General features: G+C 39.5%; 2 protein-coding genes across 19 annotated transcripts in view; one reads left to right on the forward strand and one right to left on the reverse strand.

Annotated features, from left to right (window-relative positions):
* The window catches only part of Cacnb2 (calcium voltage-gated channel auxiliary subunit beta 2), a 245580-nt gene extending 238266 nt beyond the window's left edge, over positions 1-7314 (forward strand). For 5 of the 10 annotated variants that reach the window (XM_090318975.1, XM_090318977.1, XM_090318981.1 and 2 more), the window contains 4 exons: positions 894-1045; positions 3678-3773; positions 5093-5281; positions 5544-7314. In XM_090318975.1, the coding sequence (XP_090175101.1) occupies positions 894-1045; positions 3678-3773; positions 5093-5281; positions 5544-6026 (920 nt within the window). In that variant the 3' untranslated portion in view covers positions 6027-7314. The remainder of the gene's footprint in view (positions 1-893; positions 1046-3677; positions 3774-5092; positions 5282-5543) is intronic. The other 5 variants (XM_090318976.1, XM_090318978.1, XM_090318983.1 and 2 more) reach the window with 1 other exon arrangement.
* The window catches only part of Nsun6 (NOP2/Sun RNA methyltransferase 6), a 78614-nt gene that overhangs the window by 27671 nt on the left and 27645 nt on the right, over positions 1-23298 (reverse strand). For 6 of the 9 annotated variants that reach the window (XR_016532706.1, XR_016532707.1, XR_016532705.1 and 3 more), the window contains exons 11-15: positions 14395-14543; positions 11936-12061; positions 10194-10545; positions 8880-8951; positions 5511-5613 (exon numbers count right to left, since the gene is read on the reverse strand). Coding sequence is in view for 2 of the 9 variants with exons in the window: in XM_090318985.1 (XP_090175111.1) it covers positions 10312-10545; positions 11936-12061; positions 14395-14543 (509 nt within the window). In the remaining 7 variants the exon portion in view is untranslated. The other 3 variants (XR_016532702.1, XM_090318985.1, XM_090318988.1) reach the window with 3 other exon arrangements.

The raw sequence follows: 23298 nt of genomic DNA on the forward strand, positions 1-23298 counted from the left end.
AGTGGGAAACGCAAGGTACATACAATTATTTGTAAAGTTAAATCACTTTTAACAGGCGAGCTTCTGGCTATTTAAATTATTAAATATTGAATGTGGCTAACAGCTACAGCTATCTCCAAAAACAAAAAAAATCCAAGCAAAGTTGAAACCCCAGTACTAATAAAACTGTGAGGGATTAGAATACGGACATAGCTCAGTGATATAGCTATTGCCTCACAAGCGAAAGTCCCTAGGATCAAACTCCAGGACAAAGAAAAGAAAATTGGATACTCTTTGCTTTCTCTCCAGAGATTCCAAAACAATCATAATCCCCTTTTTTTTGAGGGGGGGGCTTTCAGTAGACTTTTAGATGTCAATCTCAGGAAGTACAAGCAAAGCTCTAGAGCTCTACTTCTTGATCCACAGCACCATTCTAGCTTCTGTGTATGTGGTACTGTGGAATTGAACCTGGGTCTCTGTGCATGCTAGGCAAGCACTACCACCTGGCCAAACTCCTAGCCCTGAATATGTTTTTAATAGCCAGTTGTACATCAGTCTCCATGGTAACAGGAAAATGAGTGGTAATACATAAAAAAGCTTGACTGCCAAAGTGTTGCAACAGTCATTGAAAAAAGTCAGGAGTTTGATACAGCCAGATTACGACTAAGTTGTAAATAAATCTCAAATACAAGGGGTGTTATGATCATTGCTTCGTACTATATTAATAGAATAACGGTATTTAGTTTACTTTGAGACTGCCTTTCAAGAATATGCTGCCAGAAACTTTTTAAATTCTAAACTCGCTCCCAACCTGCTCTAAAGGTGTGAAGAAATACCCTTTTCCAAAGGATATTGTTCATCAACTATTTCCCACACACACTGACAAGGACTGAACTCTGCTTAATCTTCCACAGCTGAAGTTCAAAGTGAAATTGAGAGGATTTTTGAGCTTGCAAGAACGCTGCAACTGGTTGTTCTTGATGCAGACACTATTAATCATCCAGCACAACTCAGTAAAACCTCTTTGGCCCCCATTATAGTATATGTGAAGATTTCTTCTCCTAAGGTAAGTAGGGTTTACTATTTTTTTTTTTTTTTTGCCAGTCCTGTGCTTGGGCTCAGGGCCTGAGCACTGTCCTTGAACTTTCTGAAGTCCAGAGCTCTACCACTTGAGCCTCAGCACCACTTCCGGCTTTTTTCTATATGTGGTACCAAGGAATCGAACCTGGGTCTTCATGCATGCTAGGCAAGCACTTTAACCACTAGGCCAAACTCCCGGCCCAGTAGGGTTTACTATTGTGTGGTCTGCTATCAAAGTATTACCAAGTCTTGTTGTTGGATGTAAAGAGGCTGCTCAGAGCAGCTATGTAATCCATGGATAATTGAGGGCTCTCGGTACTTTTTATAGGTTAATAATCATCAAGTATTATTAGTGATAATACTAAGCTACCTGCCCTTTTTTATACTATTTGCACAGGGGGAGCAAAAACAAGTCACTTTGACACTCAAGAGTGTGGCACCAAACACTAGCAGTATCATCATGCTTTTTTTTTTTTTTTTGGCCAGTCTTGGGTTTGGGCTCAGGGCCTGAGCACTGTCCTTGGACTTTCTCAAGTCTAGAGCTCTACCACTTGAGCCACAGCACCACTTCTGGCTTTTTGCTATGTATGTGGTACCGAGGAATCGAACCCGAGTCTTCGTGCAAGCACTCTACCACTAGGCCAAACTCCAGCCCTCATCATGCTCTTATACTTAACCCCCCGTCGTGGGGCTTGAACTTTGGGCCTGGTTGCTGTCCCTGAGCTCCAGGCTACCACCCTACCCCTTGAGGCACAGCCCCACTTACTAGACACTAATTGGAGGTAAGAGTCTCATGGCTTTTTAGTGTCTAGGCTGGCTTTAAACTGTAATCCTAGATCTCAGCCTCCTGAGTATCTAGGATTATAAGCATGAGCCACTGCGCCCAGCTGAACACATTTTTAAATCAAGTTTAATAACAATCTGTATATACTTTGTTTCATTATTTTCAGGTCAGAGTATACACAGTCAACTGACTCCAGGTCACAACTCAGTCACACTGTGCAGTGCTTCACTAGACAAGGAAGACCAGCTACTTTCATTTGTATCTCAAGGAATAAATTTACCTGTTGCTAATGACAATATTGAAAATGTCATTGTTGGTACTAAATAATGAAACTCAACACTGGCAGATCTACGCTAATACATTGTTGGTAGGAGTGTAAACTAGTTCAACCACTATGGAAAGCAGTATGATGATTCCTCAAAAGACTAAACATAGAGCTCCTCTATGACCCAGCAATCCCACTCCTTGGCTATTTACTCAGACATCTAGAAACTAAAGCCATTAGCACATTGATGTTCACTGCATCACTATTTACCATAGCAGAGATACGGAACCTGCCCAGATGCCCCTCAGTAGATGATTGGATCAAGAAGATGTGGTACTTACACACAATGGAATTCTTGCTGCTATCAGAACGAATGACAAATCATATTAAGTGAAGCAAGCCAGACCCAAATGAACAAAGATAGGCTCAATGGTTTCCCTCACTTGCAATAATTAGTAGACATCTAGGACTCTCATAGCAGAGGATTACAATAGTGCAAAACCTAGGTACATAAGGTCATACAGGATGAGACTTGAAAGGATCTCTAGGATATGGAAAGAGCAGCTTTATCTTGTGTGCTTGTTGTTCTTAATGTACTATATTGTTCATTTCTCTTTTTTTGCCCTTATGGCTAACCTCATGATGTTACTGTATGTGACTTTATTACCTGGTATATTGTAAATACATTTAATTTATTTAAAACAGGAAAGGGGGGAAAAACAAGATTGGGAGTGGGGGGAGGGAAATGGGGACAAAAACATAAGAAGGGGTGTCAATGTATGAGAAGTAATTTACCTACTATCTGGCAAATGTATCTGTATAACCCCTCTATACATTAACCCAACCAAAAAAAAAAATCACAGATCTAAGATTTAGTTAATAACATTTGGGAATAAACTCACAAATCACAAACCCATAGACCTTAACAAAAGATTTTTCCTTAATGAGTTGAATTTTAGGCTAGTATCAAAGAATATCCACAACTATCTGAAAAGATTCAAAATAGTTTTCAGCATCAGATAAAACATTATGCCTATTTCAACCAAAATACACACCTATAATCCTAGCTACTCAGTAGGCTGAGATCTGAGGATCGCAGTTCAAAACCAGCCAGGCACTACAAAGTGGTGAGATTATCTCCAATTAATCTCTAGAAAACAGGAATTGGGGCTGTGGCTCAAGGGTAGGCCAGTAGCCTTGAGCTGAAGAGCTCAGGGACAGCACGCAGAGTTCAAGCCCCATGACTCACACGTCCCCCCACCCCAGCAAAAAAAAAAAAAGAACACCATTGTAGCAAACTGAATGGAGAAGCAGAAAATAGACTTTGACATTAACGTGTAAATGGGAATTTTTAAAAATCCAATATGATCATGGTAGAAATATTTAAGTCACTAGATAAGCAAGCTAGTCCAACACACTTGTTCCCATGTCAACTTTGTGTATAATCTTTTAACATTATAGCTCAATCTACCAAAAACCACTTGTGCTACTTGTGTAAAAAAAAATTCAGAAATTAGTAACACATATTATACTGGACCTGAGTATAGATATTCTTCTGTTCTTTTACAGGTCTTGCAAAGATTAATAAAATCTCGAGGGAAATCTCAAGCTAAACACCTCAATGTGCAGATGGTGGCAGCTGATAAACTGGCTCAGTGTCCTCCAGTAAGTTCTCTCCCTATTGTTATCTGCTTAAAGAGATCAGAATAAAAAATTTAAACACTAGCTGGGCAGTAGTGGCTCACACCTGTAATACTAGCTACTCAGGAGGCTAAGCTCTGAGGATTGTTATTCAAAGCCAGCCCTGGCAAGAAAGTCTGTGAGACTCTTATCTCCAGTTAACCACTAGAAAACTGGAAGTGGTAAGAGTGTTAGCCTTCAGCTGAAAAGCTCAGGGATAGCGCCCAGGGCCAGAGTTCAAGTCCCCAAATACTCTTAAAGCTGCCTTGTCCACGATGTGTATTATAGGCCAGTGATCAGGTCTTTCAAACAACCTTGTGCATCCTATGTTGTCCTCATTTTACTATGAGATTGTGGATCTAAATATGTGACTTGTAAGATCCTTAGGGATGCGATATGCATTCATTTTCTGACTACAAGGAGCAAGTTGTTTGTTCCTAACAACCATCTGAGACTATGTAAAATAATTTTTAAACAGTAAGTTAACCAGGTCTTTTGATCTGAACACATTAACACTAATCTATACTTCACATATTATTCCTTGAGATTATAGACATCCTCTAGTGTGTTTTTTTTCCTGATATACTCATTCCAGAGATTAAAGTTACACCAATTTGTTTACTACTTTAAAAACTAGCCGTGAGTGTGGCCTAGTGTTTGCCTAGCATGCATGAAGCCTTGGGTTAGATTCTTCTATACCACATAGAAAAAGCCAGGAGTGGTTCTGAGGCTCAAGTGGTAGAGTGGAAAGCCCAAGGACAGTGATCGGGTTCTGAGTTCAAGTTCCAGGACTGGCCAAAAAAAACCTGAAGCATCAAATTTTGAGCTGGTCCAAACGTTAACAGTTTCAGGTACATTGCATGCGCAGTCTTTCCAGTTTATAAAGTTCGTACTTCCAAAAACAACTTTTTGCTGCAGCAGTAGGGCACTGTCCCTGATATTGCCTGCTCAATGCTAGCATTGCACCATTTGCAGCTTTTTTGAGTCTCAGGGATATTCCTGCTAGGGCTGGCTTCCAACAGCAACTCTCAAATCTCAGTATCCTGAGTAGCTAAAATTGCACGCATAAGCCATCCAGCAAACTGTTCAATCTTTCTCAACTATAGTATCACATAAGTGGCATACCCTTAGCACTTATTACCCCCATATACTATGTGGCTAAGCATTCAGGTTCTAAACTAACATAGGCAGCAAAGGACACACAGCACCACATATAACAAGAGCAAATACAAAGAGATAGGACTGACTTTCCACGGTATTTCCCCAGACTGGTATAAGTATACTTTCTGTAATGCTTGCCTCAGCAGGAGTCATTTGATGTGATCTTGGATGAAAACCAGCTTGAAGATGCTTGTGAGCACCTTGCAGACTATCTAGAGGCCTACTGGAAGGCCACCCATCCTCCCAGCTGCAGCCTCCCCAACCCTCTCCTTAGCCGTACTTTAGCCACTTCAACTCTGCCTATGAGCCCCACCCGAGCCTCTAACTCACAGGTAAGTGAAGTTCTTTTTCATGTTCTCCATAGGAAAAACACCTAAGGTGATTTACTGGGTTCAAGACTCAGACTATCTAATGCTCTCCAAAGACTAACATTTATGTGCCTGTAAGGAATGCACTGTAAATATAATGGGCTGTAAACAAACTTTGAAACATCAACTGCCTGGAATGTAAGATAGAGAACTAAGCTGTGGGATTTGAATTCCAGCAGTCTCTAACACTCACCTTAACAAGCCTGTGTGTTCCACTTGCTGCCAGGGTTCTCAAGGTGATCAGAGGATGATGGATCGTTCTGCTTCCCAAGCTGAAGAAGAACTCTGCCTGGAACCTGTTAAGAAATCCCAGCACCGTTCTTCCTCAGCCCCACACCACAACCATCGCAGCAGTACAAGTCGAGGCCTCTCCAGGCAGGAGACATTTGACTCTGAAACACAGGAGAGTCGAGACTCTGCCTATGTGGAGCCAAAGGAAGATTATTCCCACGAACATGTGGACCACTATGCTTCACACCGTGACCATAATAACCACAAGGATGAAACCCACGGCAGCAGTGACCACAGGCACAGGGAACCTCGGCATCGTTCAAGGGACGTGGATAGAGAGCAGGACCACAATGAGTGCAACAAACAACGGAGCCGTCATAAATCCAAGGATCGCTACTATGACAGGGATGGAGAAGTAATATCAAAAAAGCGGAACGATACTGGGGAGTGGAATAGGGATGTTTACATCCGCCAATGACTTTGTACCCTTTTGTGTGTGTGTGTATGTTTTATTTCTCCCCAAGTCTTGTATAACAGCAGCCTCAATCTTTGGGGTCTACGTTACAATCATATGATCTGTCTTGTATATTTTCTATTGCTGTTGCTTAAGTGGCAATAGCATGAAATAAGAGTATTAATATACTTTCTTTTGTAAGTGCTACACAAATTGGCTTGGTACAGCTACAGTTCCTGTGGTCTTGGATAGCTGCCAAATCAGGTAATGTTAAGTGGTATTAAGAAATATAGCCAGACAAAAAAGTGGAAATTTGTTTCATCACATTTTAATACCCAGAAACCTGATTGGAGATACCCATTCATTCATGGACCATACATGGACCACTGTTACTTGCTTGTACCTCTGGCTGACTAAATTTGGGGACAGATTCAGTCTTGCCTTACACAAAGGGGATCATAAAGTTAGAATCTATTTTCTATGTACTAGTACTGTGTACTGTATAGACAGTTTGTAAATGTTATTTCTGCAAACACCTTATATATAATTATATGTATAATATATATTATATATATATATATGTTTGATCACACTATTTTAGAGTCTTAATGCCAAGTCAGCAAATTTGCTTTATGAATTACAGGGACGAAAAATGTCCACATTCAGGAAATTTGTATTAACATTGTCTAAACATCTACTTACCCCCATTCTAATGTCTGTACATACTGTATATATGTGTGATTGCTTGACTTGAACAGGTTTGATTTCGAATGTTATCCTTACAAGTTTATAATTTTAACCATATAAATTATGGCAAATATAACCAAACTCCAGAGATAGTTCTACTTCGAAGAATCCACACTGATTGTGACAAACACATTCTTAGTAGCTAGTGTCTGTTTATAGTCACTGCACTGGAGTATTCGAGCCGGAACCCGCTGTGTGCACATGTGTGTGTGGATGTAAGTGTGTGTGTGACTGAGGTGAAGTAGAATACTGATGACGGATGAAGAAATGAGTGACTGATGTCTGGAATTCTGCCCACCTAGCTTTGTACTGTGTTCTATGTGGCTTTAATAACCCTTTCCGAGTTGGGGACTGTGAGGGAAGCTTGCTGCCAAAGGTAACTAGGAAAAGCATTCATCTGCTGGCTCCTTGTGTTTGCTCAGAGTAAAAAAAAACACAGGCATCTTGTACTGTGAGTGTTTCACTGGAAATGTACAATCATTGTGTGTTAGAGTATCTGTTTTAGTAAGAACTGTTTACACAGCTTGTGGAATTATTTCATAGGAAAATAAATTTTTGTAACTTCTCCCATTTCCTCTTCTACCCTTGCCTATCGTTCCTGTTGTTTATCTCCCAGTCACCTCCTGTTCTGCCCTACCACCAATGGGAACAATTTCCCCATATGTCAGAACCTACAAGTGCTTCTTATAACCAAAGTTTCTGCTTTTCAGAAGTTATCAGGGCAAAAAGGGGTGACGAAGTAAACGTGAAGAATATTTTCCAATCTGAGACATCTATAAAAGAGAACTTAGAGGACACTATCTCCATGTCTTGATTACATGGCTGGAAGCTTGCAAATTTTGCTGTACAATGGCTAAATCCTTTTCTGTGTCTAAGCGTCCAGTTATGACTGGATAGGTAAGATTTTCTGGGACATGCATGCTTAACTTCAGAGCTATGTACTTAATAGCAGTTAGTAACCTATCTTTTGTTTTGCTTCCCCATTATTCCAGGTTCTTGCCAAATATCCTTGTAAGTTTATAAGTAAAATTTAACGTAATTATTTCCACCATGTCCAGGAAAACTAAAGTTTTAAAAACAAATGATTTCTAAGAATTTATAGAAGCTGGATGCTAATGACTCACATCTATAATCCTAGCTATTCAGAGTGAGACCTGGGGATCATGGTTCCATGCCAGCCTGGGCAAGAAAGTTTGTGAGACTCTTGTCTCCAATTAACTACCAGAAAACCACAAGTGGTAAGGTGGTTCAAAGTGGTAGAGCACTTGAGCAAAAGAGTTCAGGTGCAGTGCCTAGGCCCTGAGTTCAAGTCCAATGAACAATAACAACAAAAGAGACTATAAACAGTAGTCATAGAGTATAAATTGTTCTAACACAAAATAGTCACTTCTAATTAAAGAATTATTAGGATGGAAGCTTATCATAAATAATACTTTAAGTGTTATTTACCTGACTAGCTGCCCTCACGAAGCCCTTACACAAAGGAATCCTAATTAGAGGCGCCCATCTTTTAAATTTAGGTCCTGATTCTCAGTTCCTCACTTTATAGTGCACTAAGGGAGTACAGATCAACTACACTGAAGGATTTTGCTCAATATCCTCTCTATGTGAAAGCTGCAGTTGTGGGGGTGATGTGTAAAGAGCTTGAGGTGAATCTATAAATGAAATCATCCCTAGAATGATTTACTGACTCAAGGAATGTAAGACTAGTCTTTTCACACAGCAACAGCTTGATCTTGGCCTACTCAGTTATAGAATCATGACTTTTGGAGTCAACCTAGGAAATGCTGGAAATGTACTTCATAGATTTATGGGTTTTGTCATTCTCATTTCAGTTTTTCCTTTCTCTAATGCTCATTTAAGTTGCTGTTACCAAAAGGTGCTGCTATATGTAGGATGTCTTAGTTGTGTTGTACTGTGGGACAATGCCACATTTTAACATGGTCTGCTACGCATTCCTGTTAAACCTTCACTGTCAGCTACACTGAACTGTTTAAAAAGCCTGGTTTAAAGTCATTCATATAAAACAAATAAAGAGCTGGCTTCTGCACTGTTTATTAGTAGTATTAATTGCCATTTTAGGAACAATTCTTATAGATGAGAATGTGTTACACATTGACCACCACTTACCTTTGCGGAGTGGAACTTCTTCCTTAGGGCAATTGAACGTGAGTTCATGTTCCTTCAGTCCTTTCCATCTACCTGTATTAAAAGCAACAGCTCAAGGTAAGGAAAAGATTTTAAGACGTAATACAGCAGAGTGATTCCCGACCACCACTCTGAATGTGCACAACATTTTGTAGTTTTTTTTTGGCCAGTCTTGAACTGGGCCTGAGCACTGTACTTGGGTTTTTTTTTTCAAGGCTAGCACTCTACCACTTGAGCCACAGCATCATTTCCAGCTTTTCCTATGTAGATGCTACTGAGGAATCAAACCTGGGTTTTCATGCATGCTAGGCAAGCACTCTACCACTAGGTAGATAGGTAGAGTGACTAGTATTTTTTTTTGGGGGGGGGTGTCATGGGGCTTGAATTCTGGCATGGGCGCTGTCCCTGGGCTCTTCAGCTCAAGGCTTCCACCTTATCCTTGAGAACAGACCCACATCCCATTTTCTAGTGATTAACTAGAGATAAGAGTCTCACAGCTTTGTATTGCCTGGGCTGGCTTTGAACCGTGATCCTCAGATCTCAGCCTCCTGAGTAGCTAGGATTACAGATGTGAGCCACCACACCTGGCTTAGAAATACGGTTCTTGTAAGTCACAAGTAGTATTGGTAAGAAGCCCAAATCCTGGATCTATGTAACCAAGCTAAACAGCACCAGAAACAGAAAGCAATAATAACTCATTACTAGTAATCAATGTCCTATTAAGTTCTGCAATATTTTATGACTAAGGGTTTTTGTAAATTGTTATAAATATCAAGCTCTCTGAACAGTTAATCTATAAATGAAAGAGATGGGAGGATTGTACTGGGTTAAACAATTGTTTAAAAAGAATATACTGAAGACATACTAAAAGTCTTTGTAAACTAAAACACAATACACCAACTAAAAATGATCCAGACATGGCCGGGTGCCCAAGTGGCTCATACCTGTAATCCTAGCTACTCAGGAGGTTGAGATCTGAGGATCATAGTTCAAAGCCAGCCAGGTTAAAAAGCCTGTGAGACTCATCTCCAATTAACCACCAGAAAACTCTAAGTGGCATTATGGCTCAAGTGGTAGAGCAGTAGCCTTGAGCAGGAGAGCTCAGGGGTAGTCCCGAGTTCCAGAGTTCAAGCTCCCTAAAAAGTTCCAGTCATCCATAGGGAGTTCCTTTAAATCTAGTGTCCATATCAAAAACAACACAAGAAAATCTGTCTTTAAACCAAGGGTATAATTGCATAGCAAAAACAGCCCCCACCACAGGCCATTAAAAACAGACATGCACACATAAATACATACTCTTTGATGTCTCCAATCCCTAGTGAAATTTCTAGAAGTTTTCTGTTTTGTTAGCAACCAGAACATCATTTAGTGGGTCTAGTAATCATTTAAGAACAAGACAGCAAGTATGGAATTTTCACTTCTGAGGATCCCTTTCTGATGTGCTTTCGCATTTCACAAATTTTGCAATGAAAAAGCCTATACAATCCTTATTTGCAAGTTGGATCATGTCCTGTGCTCTGGCATCTCTAAGGGAATCAATGTCAATGTTCTGTAATGGCACAACAGATGGATCAAATCGCTGCAGGAGTCTTAGTTGTTCTAGTGACAGGCCGGCTCCCACCATGCCTTTTCCTCCTATCTGTGGTTCCTATTGGGAGAAAATGAACAGTGGTATCAGTAAAGTGGCTAGGCACATCTAACTCAAAACACAAATTGTGGTGTACAGAAAATACATTTTTTTTTGGCCAGTCCTGGGGCTTGAAATCAGGGCATGAGCATTATTCTTGGGCTTTCTTAAGGCTAGAGCTCAACTCCTTGATCCACAGCACCATTTCTGGCCTTTTTTATGTGCCTGGTACTGAGGAATCAAACCTGGGTCTTCATGTACAGTAGAGGCAAGCACTCTACCACTAGGCCAAACTTCAGGCTCTAGAAAAATGTCTTTTATGTGGAATGTACAGCATTGGTCTGGTCAATGGGCAAGCAGGGATATTTAGTCACCTGATTACCAAGTTCTGTGATACTAAAAAAGCCTGAACTTTAGTTCAGGATGGATCAAAACTGAAACTGTTACATATTTTACACATGGATCAAAACTGAAGTTGTTATTTTAGCTTGTGATCTTTAACAGTTATTTTACTTCACTCTATTTCCTCCTATGTAAAAGATAAATTTTTTCAATTCTGAATGCAAAATGTGGTACCCTGCCTGCTGTATCAATTAAGGACTCATCAATTAGCTCAAAGAAATATACAATCACATATTTCAGGGATTCTTATATATTACTACAGTACAAGAGCTATAATCCTAGTTGAAGGTCCATTACACAGGTATTTTTGTATATTTAATGGAGACAGATTTCAATACATAGTTAAGAAAAGAGCTCATTATTCCATGAAGAAGGGGAAACATCCTATTCCTTTTATGTACAAATTCTATATGAAGTTTTCTTTCAGTACAATGTAATTGAATTTCTGAGTTTAGATGCCATTTCTGGACTGATTTATATGTTCAAATTTCCTACTAATATTTTGTAGGCTGGCCCAAGTTAAATAAATGTTAAACATTTCTGAATATGAACACCATTACAGACCTGAACATAATCTAACAATAAATGTAACAGACTAGTCCATGTAAAATAAGAAAGCTTTAGAAAAATTACATATTTTTATAATAAATTGCAAAAAAAAAAAAAAAGCCAGGAGTTGGCCTAGTGGTAGAGTGCTTGCCTAGCTAAAGCCCTGAGTTTCATTCCTCAGTACCACATACACAGAAAAAGCCAGAAGTGGTACTGTGGCTCAAGTGGTAGACTGCCAGCCTTGAGAAAGTTCAAGAACAGTGCCCAGGCCCTGAGTTCAAGCCCTAAGGCTTGAAAAAAACGAAAAAGCAATAGCTCTGAACCACATATTTAGAATGTGTCTACAGAGAAATTTATGCGTTTATTTGTGTTTCAGAAGTTTTACATATTTCTTCAAGTAGCAGTCTGTAGCAATTCACTTTGTGGTTTACCAGATCAGAGAGAATGGAGTTAGTCTCACCTGGGGTTGAAGCTGAAGACATGGATACGTTGTAAGGGCCCAGGAGACCTGTTCTTCATTTTCTGCCAGTGTTATGGTACATGTGCTATAAACCAGCACACCACCTGGCTTCAACAGCTGAACTGCCTGAAAAAAGATATGATCAGACCATGCATGATTCAAGACGAAATAAGGATCTGAAATTACTTCATCCACAATGAAAGAGACCTTTCAAGTATTTGCATTCATTAGAGTACAATGTTTGCATTCCAGGCTAGATCACTCCATTGTCTCCACATGGACCAAAACTCTAATACTATCTTTAAGTTTTGTGCCTTTAGATACTATGTAGTGAAAATTCACCAACTGACAGTTTTAGGTCAAACTCCCTTTCTGAACCAGTTGCCTTCTTAACATTTCTACTATGATCCTTGAAGTGTCCCCCAAATAAACCTTTGTCTTTTCCTACTGCAATAGTCTTCCTGTCCTTCCACATGTTCAGGCCTTTAAACGTTAGGAAACCCTTTTACTTCTTTATCTGTCACAATCCCCATCTACTTGCCAGTAGTATTGGCTATGTCAAAATACAGCCAGTAACTGGATAGCTCTCATTCCTTCTACTGCTTCTGTGGCCCGGGCCACTTTTTTACCTGGATAACTACAACAGCTATATCTACCCGCATTATTTCTCAGGCCTCCTACCACCAACTTTCATAATAGTCATATTAATACCATTACTTCTCAGCTTTGAATCCTTTCAAGTTCTTCACACAAGAGGCAAAGCCAAAGTCCTTAGAGAATTCAAGGCTCTATAGAGATAAGTCTTGCCATCCTGCCTTCCCTCATCACCTCTCTCCCTTTACTCACTCACTTTAGCAACTGGGGGCCTCCTACTGTTCTTGGAACAGACAAGGCTTGCATCCACCTCAGGATACTGCACCAGCTTGGGAAGAGGCCCCTATGCTCTACATGTCTTGCTCCTTCACAATCCTTCTATCCTTCAATGTATGTCACTGTTCAGTAATGCACTCCTGCCTACCTCATGGAAAATCCTAAACTGTCTAAACTAGAACTCTGATAATTTCTCTTCCCTGCTTTAACTTGCTTCATAATGCTATTGCCTTGTAATATACTAGTTTATCTCTCTCCCCAGCTAAAACAGAAACTCTGAGAAATAAAAGCTCCAGAGCTTTTCATTTGTTTTCTAGATAAGGTCTTATTATCTAGTTCAAGCTGGCTTTAACTTTTCATTCTTCTGTGCTAGCCTCTTGAGTGCTATACAAATTCGGAAATAGTTATTTTTCAAAACCGACAGAAACCCTCAAATGTTCTATCTAAGCATCTCAGATTGATTAAATTTGCCACTTGTTATGGTTCTCCTATCTTCTACATTAAATGATATCATTTCCCATTTTACCTCTATTAGACTTCCTACTTCTGATGTGCTACATAAAAGGTCTCCCAAAACTTATAAAGAAAGCAATGTAAGGCCAGGTACTGGTGGCTTACTCCATAATCCTAGCTGAACAGGATGCTGAGGTATGAGGCTAGTGGTTTGATGCCAGCCCAGGCAGGGAAGTCCACGAGACTTGAATCTCCAATTAACTGCCAGAAAACAAGAAGTGGAGCTGTGGCTCAAGTGATAGAGCGCCAAAACCTCAGGGACAGTGGCTGGCCCCATGACCAACCAAAACACAGTAATTTAAACATAAAATTCTTTATAAAAATTATTAACTATATATGAACAATTCACTTTTTAAAGACAGAGCACAATATTTGAAATCTGTTAAATGTGAAAAAGTGAAAAAGTTCTATTGCTTGCATTAAAGAGTGAAATAATGCAGAGGGATGTACCCTACATTTAATGCCAAGACAGGTATGGTGGCACAAGCCACTATACACTCAGAAGACTGGGGCAAGAGGAATTTAAGGCCAAACTGGGCTACATAATGAGACTATGTCCCAAAAGACAAAATCCCCAGATCATCTCAATCTTATCTTTGTGTACAGTGTAATATGCCTAATAGAAAATTTACTACTTTACTACTTTATCTGTACAATTCAATGCCAGGAAGTATATTGGGATTATCCCAGCAACCTTTTTATCATCTCTCAGAAACTACTAACCATTACCTCCCTGTTCTTCTATTTCTACCATTTCCTCTGATATACTCGGTCTTTATGAATTCACCTATTCTAGTTACCTAACATAAGTAGATTCATAAAAACTTCTCTGGCTAAAGTAAGCATCACATCTTCAAAGTTCATATACTATAGCAATAATGTATCATTTTTAAGACTGAGTATTTCATGTCTGGACATAACCACATTCTGTTCATCTATTTATTTGTCAATGGGTCCTCGGGTTGATTCCACCTTGAAACCCAGTAAGTAAACTTGTTATAAACATGCTCTCAGTGGAATTTGAATATGGAACTAGCAAAGGTCAACTTTGCTCACAACAAAGGATAATTATATACCACAGTAAAGAGTTTCCGCTGCAGTGGTTGATATGATGTCACTTCTTTCAAAGTCCAAGTACATGCCATATTAGGCCTCTGTCCCATTCCACTGCAGGGTGCATCAAGGAGAATTCGGTCAAATGATTCTGGTAAGAATGGAGGTGCACCTGTAAAATTAAATAAACATACTTTTTATAATAGTAGTATGAAACAGAAAACTCCTTAGGACAAGCAATAATTAGAAATTTAAAATAATACCTACTACCATGAATCCTTTTCCAAGATATTATAAATATTTTGACACATACTGGTAAAATCTCTCCAGATACTAACCCATACTACCATTAGCAAACTTATTCCCCCAAAATCCTTAATCAAAACTGGTGTTATTTAACTGATCGTATATATTCTTTTTCTATTTTCATGGTCCTCAGGGCCTTGCACTGGCTTGATAAGCATTTGACCACTTAAGTCATGCTCCTTTTCGGGCTTGAAGTTATTTTTCAGATACAGTCTTACACTAACTTTTGTTCCATCTTTTTTTTTTGGGGGGGGCTTTAACTCCAGGCCTGGGCACTGTCCCTGAGCTCTTCAGCTAAAGGTCAATGCTCTACCACTTGAGTCACAGTGCCACTTCTAATTTTCTGGTGGTTAATTGGAGATAAGAGTCTGATAGGACTTTTGTGCCAGGGCTGGCTTTCAACTGAGATCCACAGATTTCAGCCTCCTGAGTAGCTAGGAGTATGACATGAGCCACTGGTGCCTGGCTGTTCTTTTTTTAATAACTAATTTACTGGACTGGGAGTTTGGCCTAGTGTGCTTGCCTTCCATGCATGAAGACCCAGGTTCAGTTCTTCAGTACCACATACACAGAAAAAGCCGGAAGTGGTGCTATGGCACAAGTTGTAGAGCTTAAGCCTTGAGGACTGTGCTCAGGCTTTGAGTTCAAGCCTCAGGACTGGCAAAAAAAAATAATAATATTAAAAAGAAATTTAAAAATTTATTATAAAGGTGATGTACAAAGGGATTACAATTACCTGAGACAGGTAATGAGTACACTTCCTACCATACAGTGTCTTCTGTTCCTTTGCTCTCTCCTAGTCCCACCCCTTATCTCCTCCCACAAGTAGTAGAGTTCACTTTTATCAGTGTACAGTGAGCTCCAGTGCTGTTATTTTTCACCCTCTTCTCATGTTCTTTACCCCCCACCCTCCCAAAGATATACACAAGAAGACACTGTACATAAAGACAGAATCATCAAAAAATAAATTATGTCTCTATACACATGTTTTATTACATAAATATCTATGACATACAAACCCTCAACCTAATTTTAATTATGTTCTAAAGTCTAGGTGCCAGTGACTGTATACCCTTCTTGAATACTTATTTGTTAAGCACGTCATTTGTAATATGATGTAAAAATCAATGTTAATAAAGTCTTTAATAAAAAATAAAAATAAAAAAATTAAAATTAAAAAAAGAAAAACATCTCGTTTCCTTATCTTGGTGTCGATTTTGAAACACATACACATAAACACATACACATACACACACATACACACATTATTTTATATAAAGCGTCATGTAGGCATTGCGCCTTTGTGTTTCTCTCCTAGAAGTAATTTGGTCTTGCTGTGTCTAGAATCCTTTATAGTTTATCATATCCCAATGGATTTTAGATCTAATTCCTGCATATCAGGGAGAATGTGTGCCATTTGTCTGTTTGAGCTTGGCTAACCTTATTTAACATGATCTAGGTCCATCCAATTCACTGCAAATGACATTTTTTTCTAACAGCTGTGACAAATTCCAATGTGTATAAGGTACCTTTCTTACAGTTCTGGGGCTTGAACTCAGGCCTGGGTGCTGTCTTCTAACCCTCTTTGTGCTCAAGGTTAGCACTCTACCACTTGAGCCATAGTGCCACTTCCAGCTTTTTCTGAATTGTTTATTGAAAGTTTCACAGACTTTAGTGCCCAGACTGGCTTTGAACTGCAATCCTCAGATCTCAGCCTCCTGAAGAGCTAGGATTATAGGCATGAGACACCGGCATCCAATTAGGCACCTTAAAAAAAAGTTCATTGTGGGGCATCTGGGCCATTTCCATATCTTGACCCAATAGAACATGGAGGTACAGGTGTGTCTTTATCATATCCTGGTTCGGGTTCTTTTCTGGGAGAGGAAAGAAGAATGCAAGGCAGAAAGGATAAATAGCACTTTTCCTTACTATTTGTGGTTTATTTATTTATTTTTGCCAGTCCTGGAGCTTGAACTCAGGGCCTGAGCACGGTCCTTAGGCTTTCTCAAAACTAGAGCTCTGCTACTTGAGCCACAGCACCACTTTCAGCTTTTTTCTATGTATGTGTTACCAAGGAATCAAACCCAGGTCTTCATGCATGCTAGGCAAGCACTCTACCACTAGGCCAAACTCCTGGCCCTATTTGCTGTTCCTATCAAAAGCTTCCTAGAAAAAGCTTGTTGCCCTATTATAAGCAGCATTTTTCCAGCCATTACCTATAAGTATTAGTATGGACTAGACAGAGTTGTCTACAGGAGATACAACTGCTCTGAGACTGGAGGATCAAGCCACAGCTAGGCGGTATGCCATTCCTGGAAGTTTCCAAGCCCAGATGCAAACGGCTTTTTGGCAGAGATATTTTTGTAAATGATTCCTGTTTCTCTAGTGTCCTGCAGTTGTCACCAACAGGCTGCTACACTGCTGCCCTTTGGCTTTACAACTCTTCAACATCTATTTACCTGGTCCCTCATTTATTTACAAAAACTGTCTCTTGCTATTGTAAGTTTAGATTAAATGTTATATATTGGAAACTTTGCAGTTTGGATTTTTTGTTGTTGTTGTTAATCCTGTGGTTGGAAGAAGTTGTCTAAAGCAGCTGTCAATAGATTCCTTAACTGCAAAGAAATCTGTAAGCCTACAAAATTCCTTCATGCCTGAGGTCTGTATTAATTGTACAAAGCAGCCAGGTTCTGACCCCACTCAGTTTTGCATGGGACAACCACACAAAGTAGCCCCATGAGGGCAGTGTAGTGACTAACTTCACCATTCCAACTAAGCACAAATACTTTCATCAAGACTGCAAGATGGTTCCCAGTGGATTTAGGCAAGCAAATATTCTCTCATTTAAAACTAGAAAGAGTATAGAGCTCAAAGAAGTATTTATGCTGTTCACACATTTCTGTTTATTAAAAGCATTTCTGCAGGGCTTTAATGGCTCATACCTATAATCCTAACTACTCTGGTAAGGCTGACAATTGAGAATCACACTTAGAAGCCAAAGCAGGCAGAGAAGTCTGAAAGTCTCTTAATCTCCAATTAACCAACAAAAAAGCGGATACGGAGGTGCGGCTAACATAGAAGAGCATCAACCATGAGTGAAAAAAGCACAAGGCCCTGAGTTCAAACCCCAGGACCAGCACGTACACATGTACACACACACACACAAACACACACACACACAGAGTTTTTCCACAAAATATTTTGCAACCACAAAAAGCATTTTACTTCTGGAAGGCTGTATAATTTAGGTAGTACCTTTATTTTGAAATGTATTCTGAATACATCTCGTAGGAATAGTGATAACCTATGGCATTTAAGCTCTGACACATTCCTTTCTTCCTATTTGAAGTTGAGAGAGCTAATTCAGCCCAGAACAGCCCAAAGCAGCCTTCTCGCTCCCCAAATTCCAGGTCAAAGAATGCAAGTAATGTGGTAGCTTGGTAGTACATGCAGCCTTATAAGCTTTCTCCCCTGGCCCATCTCCATGCTGCACAAAGGCTGTCTGCCACATAAGAGCAGCTGAAAACCATGGAGCTCTCTCCCTCCACTCAGCCTATTAGGGTAAGTGTAAAGTTCTACCCCAAGCAGTAGCTGAATACTAAAACCCATTTGCTCCAACACCAAGTTCAAAATTGGGGGAGGTTCAAAATTGGGGGAGGTAGGCCAAAACTCCCACAGGCTACTATCCAGCCCTGCACTGGGCTCCTGAGTCATTAATGTTAGTCCAAGAGAAACAGGCCACTGTATTGCCTCCAGCACAAGAAAACAAAATAAACCATTCTGAAAACCTCTCTAAATGAGCCTTTACTGGAAAGTTTAAGATTCAAGACACTCAAGTGAAGGAGAGAAGAAATCAATTAACAAGAGGCCAGGAGTCCAGCTAGCAATCTCCCAAAGAATCAAGGAATGAATGAGGAAATGAGCATAATCTAGGGGAGGTGGGGGCCTAATGGAGGGATTTAAAGCCTCATGGGCTAGCCTCAAAGCTTATCTATGCAAAGAGACACCCAAAGTACTGGGATCAAATTATGCCCCACAGCACAGTTAAAAAAACAAACAAACAGATCAAACAACTTACAATTAGCAGGGTGTAACAGCTGTTTTGAATAATAATTGAAACACAAAGATTAGAGAGAGACCTAGACAGCCCAGCAGTACAGAAGCCCAAGGTATCTGAGAAAGAAGAAATCTCAGTTGTTCAAACTGTTGAACTGTACCTTACTAAAATTTCAAACTACAAAGGGGGGGGGATGAATTAATCCCAGTAAGAGTTACAACTTGTCATCTTAAATGTCCAGTTAAAACAAAATGAGAAATGTAAAGAAACAGAAATGAGACATAGTATAAGAAGAAGCCAGCATATAAACAAAAACTTCTACAGACAAGAATTTTAAAGTATTCAATAAAATATGCTTCGCTGTGAGGGCTGGGAGTTTGGGTATTCTTAGGAGAAGATCAGAAAGGTTCAATAACTGTGTGCATATGATCATATAAAATGATTTTACTCGGGGGCTGGGAGTTTGGCCTAGCGGTAGAGTGCTTACCTAGCATGCACGAAGACCTGGGTTTGATTCCTTGGTAACACATACATAGAAAAAGCTGAAAGTGGTGCTGTGGCTCAAGTGGTAATGCTCTAGCCTTGAGAAAGCTCAAGGACAGTGCCCAGGCCCTGAGTTTAGTTCCCAGGGCCGGCAAAAAAATAAAATTAAAAATGCTTAAAAAATCAAAGAAAGGGAAATCATGTTTAAAAATCAAAAGGAACAATGATGACAATGTCTCCTAGACACAAATATGTTTTAAAGAAAACTAAGAAATTGAAAGAGTAATCATGTGTAGGAATATCTACAAGACTCATCCAGAGTTTAAGCTAAAATCTAAAAAAAAAGAACCCTGCTTATAAATATAGATGAACACAGATTATAAAATCTGAAGACCCGAGAGAAAAAGAAAAATGACACATGTCTCAGAAATGTGTGGCATCCTTCAGTCAGGCCAGCATTCATTGACTTAGCCACTAAGGTAGTAGTTGCAGAGTCAGTGTCCAGGAAGAACCATGAGGATCTAGGCTCCAGGATGGTCCCACAGCTCTGTGCTTGCCCCTGCCATGCTAGGTAAAAGATCAAACATCTATTTTCTTAGGTGTTAGATTGGCCCACTCAAACCCAAGACCCATTCTGTCCTAGACTCAGCCTACTCTAAAGAAGAGATCCAGGATCCAGAGTGAGGTTCTAAGACAACCAATTCAGATTCAAGCTCCAGACCTGTTGCTGTAGACAAAGAGTACATTCTTGTTGTAATACTAGAAAAACCCCAGTGGACACAAGCTCTAAACCCATTCCACTGCATTAAGGCATCAGGGCTATTTCAGAACAAGACTGTAGTCTAACCAAATACCAGATAGGTGGTTCGCTCCTGTGGACCTGTGCTAGACAAAGGGGATATTAAAGTCTATATCCACCACTGCAAACCCCATTGTAAGGTCCACCCCAGAAGAATCAGACTTCAGGTCCGTTCTCAGAGACCTGTGGCTCCAAGCCTGCCTACCCAAAGTATTATACAACACTGTCTAACAAGTCTAGCAAGATGGCTCATACATCATGTCATCTGGGTTTCCCAAATTTGGTACATGACCATGAATGGCTTTCCTAAATAAAGCCAGTATGCAAAGACTAATAAGCACACAACCACCAATGCAGGGCAATGAGAACAGCTAGAAGCTGGGGACTGGTGGCTCACAACTATATTCCTAGCTACTCAATAGGCTTAGAGCTAAGGATCATGGTTCACAGCCAGCCAGGACAAAAAGTCCACAAGGCTCTTAACTCCACACAACTCCAACTGATCAGTAGCTCTACTTGAGCCTTGTTCACAAAAGCTGAAGGCCACTGCCCAAGCCCTGACACCTGATTACAAAGATAGAAGTGCTGTCTTGCGCACACATGGACATTACGATAATTGAGTAATCCAAGCATCAAAAGACAGCAAAAACAAAGATCTATAATGAATAGTTAGCTTAACAAAAATACCCAACTAGGGTGCCTTCAACACATTCACTTCACCTTTAAGGAGATATTTCATGCAAATAAAAACCAAAAGAAAGCAAGGGGATATATGTGTATTAGATAAAATTGCCATTCAATCAGGAACTATAAAAAGAGAGAGGTTATATAATATTAAAGGGGATCAAATCATCAAGATTTAGCTACTGAAATTATATACAGAAAAATACTAAACTTGGACAAAAAAAGCATTACAAAAAAGTCAATATCCTTTCACTGTTAACAACTCAACAAGTTAGGTAAACAATATACCTTAATATAATAAAGGTCAATTATTACAAGCCCACAAATGACATGAACCTCAGCAATGTAGTTTTTTCTCTGAGATCAAAAACAAGACAATGATGTCCACTTAGCAATTCCTTATAACATGGTAAAAGTCATGGATGGAACAATTAGGCAAAATAAGTAAACCAGGTCCTAGCAGGAAAAGAAGTAAAATTAGTTGTTTGTTAATGAGATGGCCTTATATATGGAAAACCCTCAAGGCATCACCAAAAACTAAACTGATAAAAGAAAGGCAGTTTCAGGATATACAATCCATGTGTAACATTCAATAATGTTTCCATGTATTAAAAATATTTTCCAAGCTAGGCACCTGTGGTTTATGCCTGTAATGCCACTCAGGAGGCTGACAATTTGAGAATCATGGTTCGAAGACAACCCAGAAATTCTGTGAGACTCTTATCTCTTATTAACCATCAAAAAGCTGAAGGTTGAACGGTGGCTCAACTGGTATAGAGCAAGCCTTGAACAATAAAGCTCAGGCAGAGAGCTCAGGCCCAGAGTTCAAGCCCAAGGACCAGCACAAAAATAATAACAACAACAACAACAACAACAACAACAACACACTTCAGATTATTTTTCTTTTTTTTCTTTCTTTCTTTTTCTTTTCTTTTTTTTTTTTTTTTTGCCAGTCCTGGGCTTAAGCTCAGGGCCTGAGCACTGTCCTTGGATTTTTCTCAAGGCTAGAGCTCTACCACTTGAGCCTCAGCACCACTTCTGGCTTTTTCTAAGTATGTGGTACCAAGGAATCGAACCTGGGTCTTCATGCATGCTAGGCAAGCACTCTACCACTAGGCCAAACTCCTGGCCCTCTTTTTTTCTTTTTTCTTTCTTTCTTTTTTTATTCTTTTTTTTATTTTTTGAGACAAAGTCTTGTTAATGTGTCTGGCCCATAAGTCACAATCCTATTGCCTCTGTCTCTCAAATACAGGGTTTACAAGCCAGAACTACTAGATTTACTGTCTCTAGATAAAAGCTTACATAAAAATAGGAAAAGAAATCCTAAAATTATTATGGATCACAGAAGTCAACAAATAGCTAAAAGTCATCTGACACAAGAATAAAGCTGGAGAAGTGTAGCTGTGGCTCATGAGGTAGGATGGTAGCCTTGAGCTGAAGAGCTCAGGGACAGCACCCAGGCCAGGCCCAGAGTTCAAACCCCATGACCCGCGCCCCCCCCCCCACACACACACAGAATAAAGCTAGAGCATCACACTCTCACTTCAAAATGTATTACAAAGCCACTAATCAAAACATGATATTTGCATAAAAACAGACAAATTGACCAATGTAACAGGAAAGAGTACAAAAAGAAATCCATTTATTTAGATGTATGTGATTTTCAAAAAGGAGTCAAGAATGAACAATGGGGAAAAGACAGTGTATCCAATAAGTAGCCCTGGCTAAACTAAATATCCATATATAGAAAATGAAATACCATCCATATCTCCCACTGTATACAAAAGTAAACTCAAAATGGATTGAAAAGCAGAAAATGTTTAAATCTAAGAACAAAAAGAGGAGAAAGTTCAAAACACTGGTTTGCATTATTATTTTTGGGTATCACCCTGAAAGCACAATCAACAGAAGATAAAGCTGATTATAACAAATTAAAAAGCTTTTGTAAAGCCCAGGAAACAAAGATAAGAGAAAAAAATCACACACAGACAATATTCATAAGCCATCCATCTCATGAGGGATTAATATACAAACACACAAGGAACTAAAAACAACTCAATAGTAAGAAAAATTAAAACATGGTCAAAGGGCTTGAACCAGCAGCTTTTCAATGGAAGGAATGGCCAGCAGGCATATATATATATATATATATTTTTTTTTTTTAAAGCTTTACATCATTAAGACAATGGGAAATACAAATAAAAGCCAGGACATAATCCCTGACATGTTAGATGGCAAAACACCAAAAGAAAAAAACAATGAAAGCATTGACAAGGAATATTCTTGGTAAGAATGTACATTAAGACAGAGGTAATAGAAAATGGTAGAGTTGTTTTGTTGTTTTGTTTTGTTTTGTCCTGGGGCTTGAACTCTGGGCCTGGGTGCTGCCCTTGAGCTCTTCAGCTCACAACTATTGCTCTATCACTTTGAACCACAGCACCACCTCTGGTTTTCGGGTGGTTAATTGGAGGTTAAGAGTCTCAGGGGCCTTTTGTGCCCAGGGCTGGCTTTAAACTGTGATCCTCAGACCGTAGCCTCCTGAGTACTGAATTACAGGCATGAGCCACTGACCCCTGGCATAGCAGAGCTTTTCAACAA

Source organism: Megascapheus bottae, chromosome 26 (assembly GCF_031878675.1).
Source record: "Megascapheus bottae isolate mThoBot1 chromosome 26, mThoBot2.hap1, whole genome shotgun sequence".
Lineage (NCBI taxonomy): Eukaryota > Metazoa > Chordata > Mammalia > Rodentia > Geomyidae > Megascapheus > Megascapheus bottae.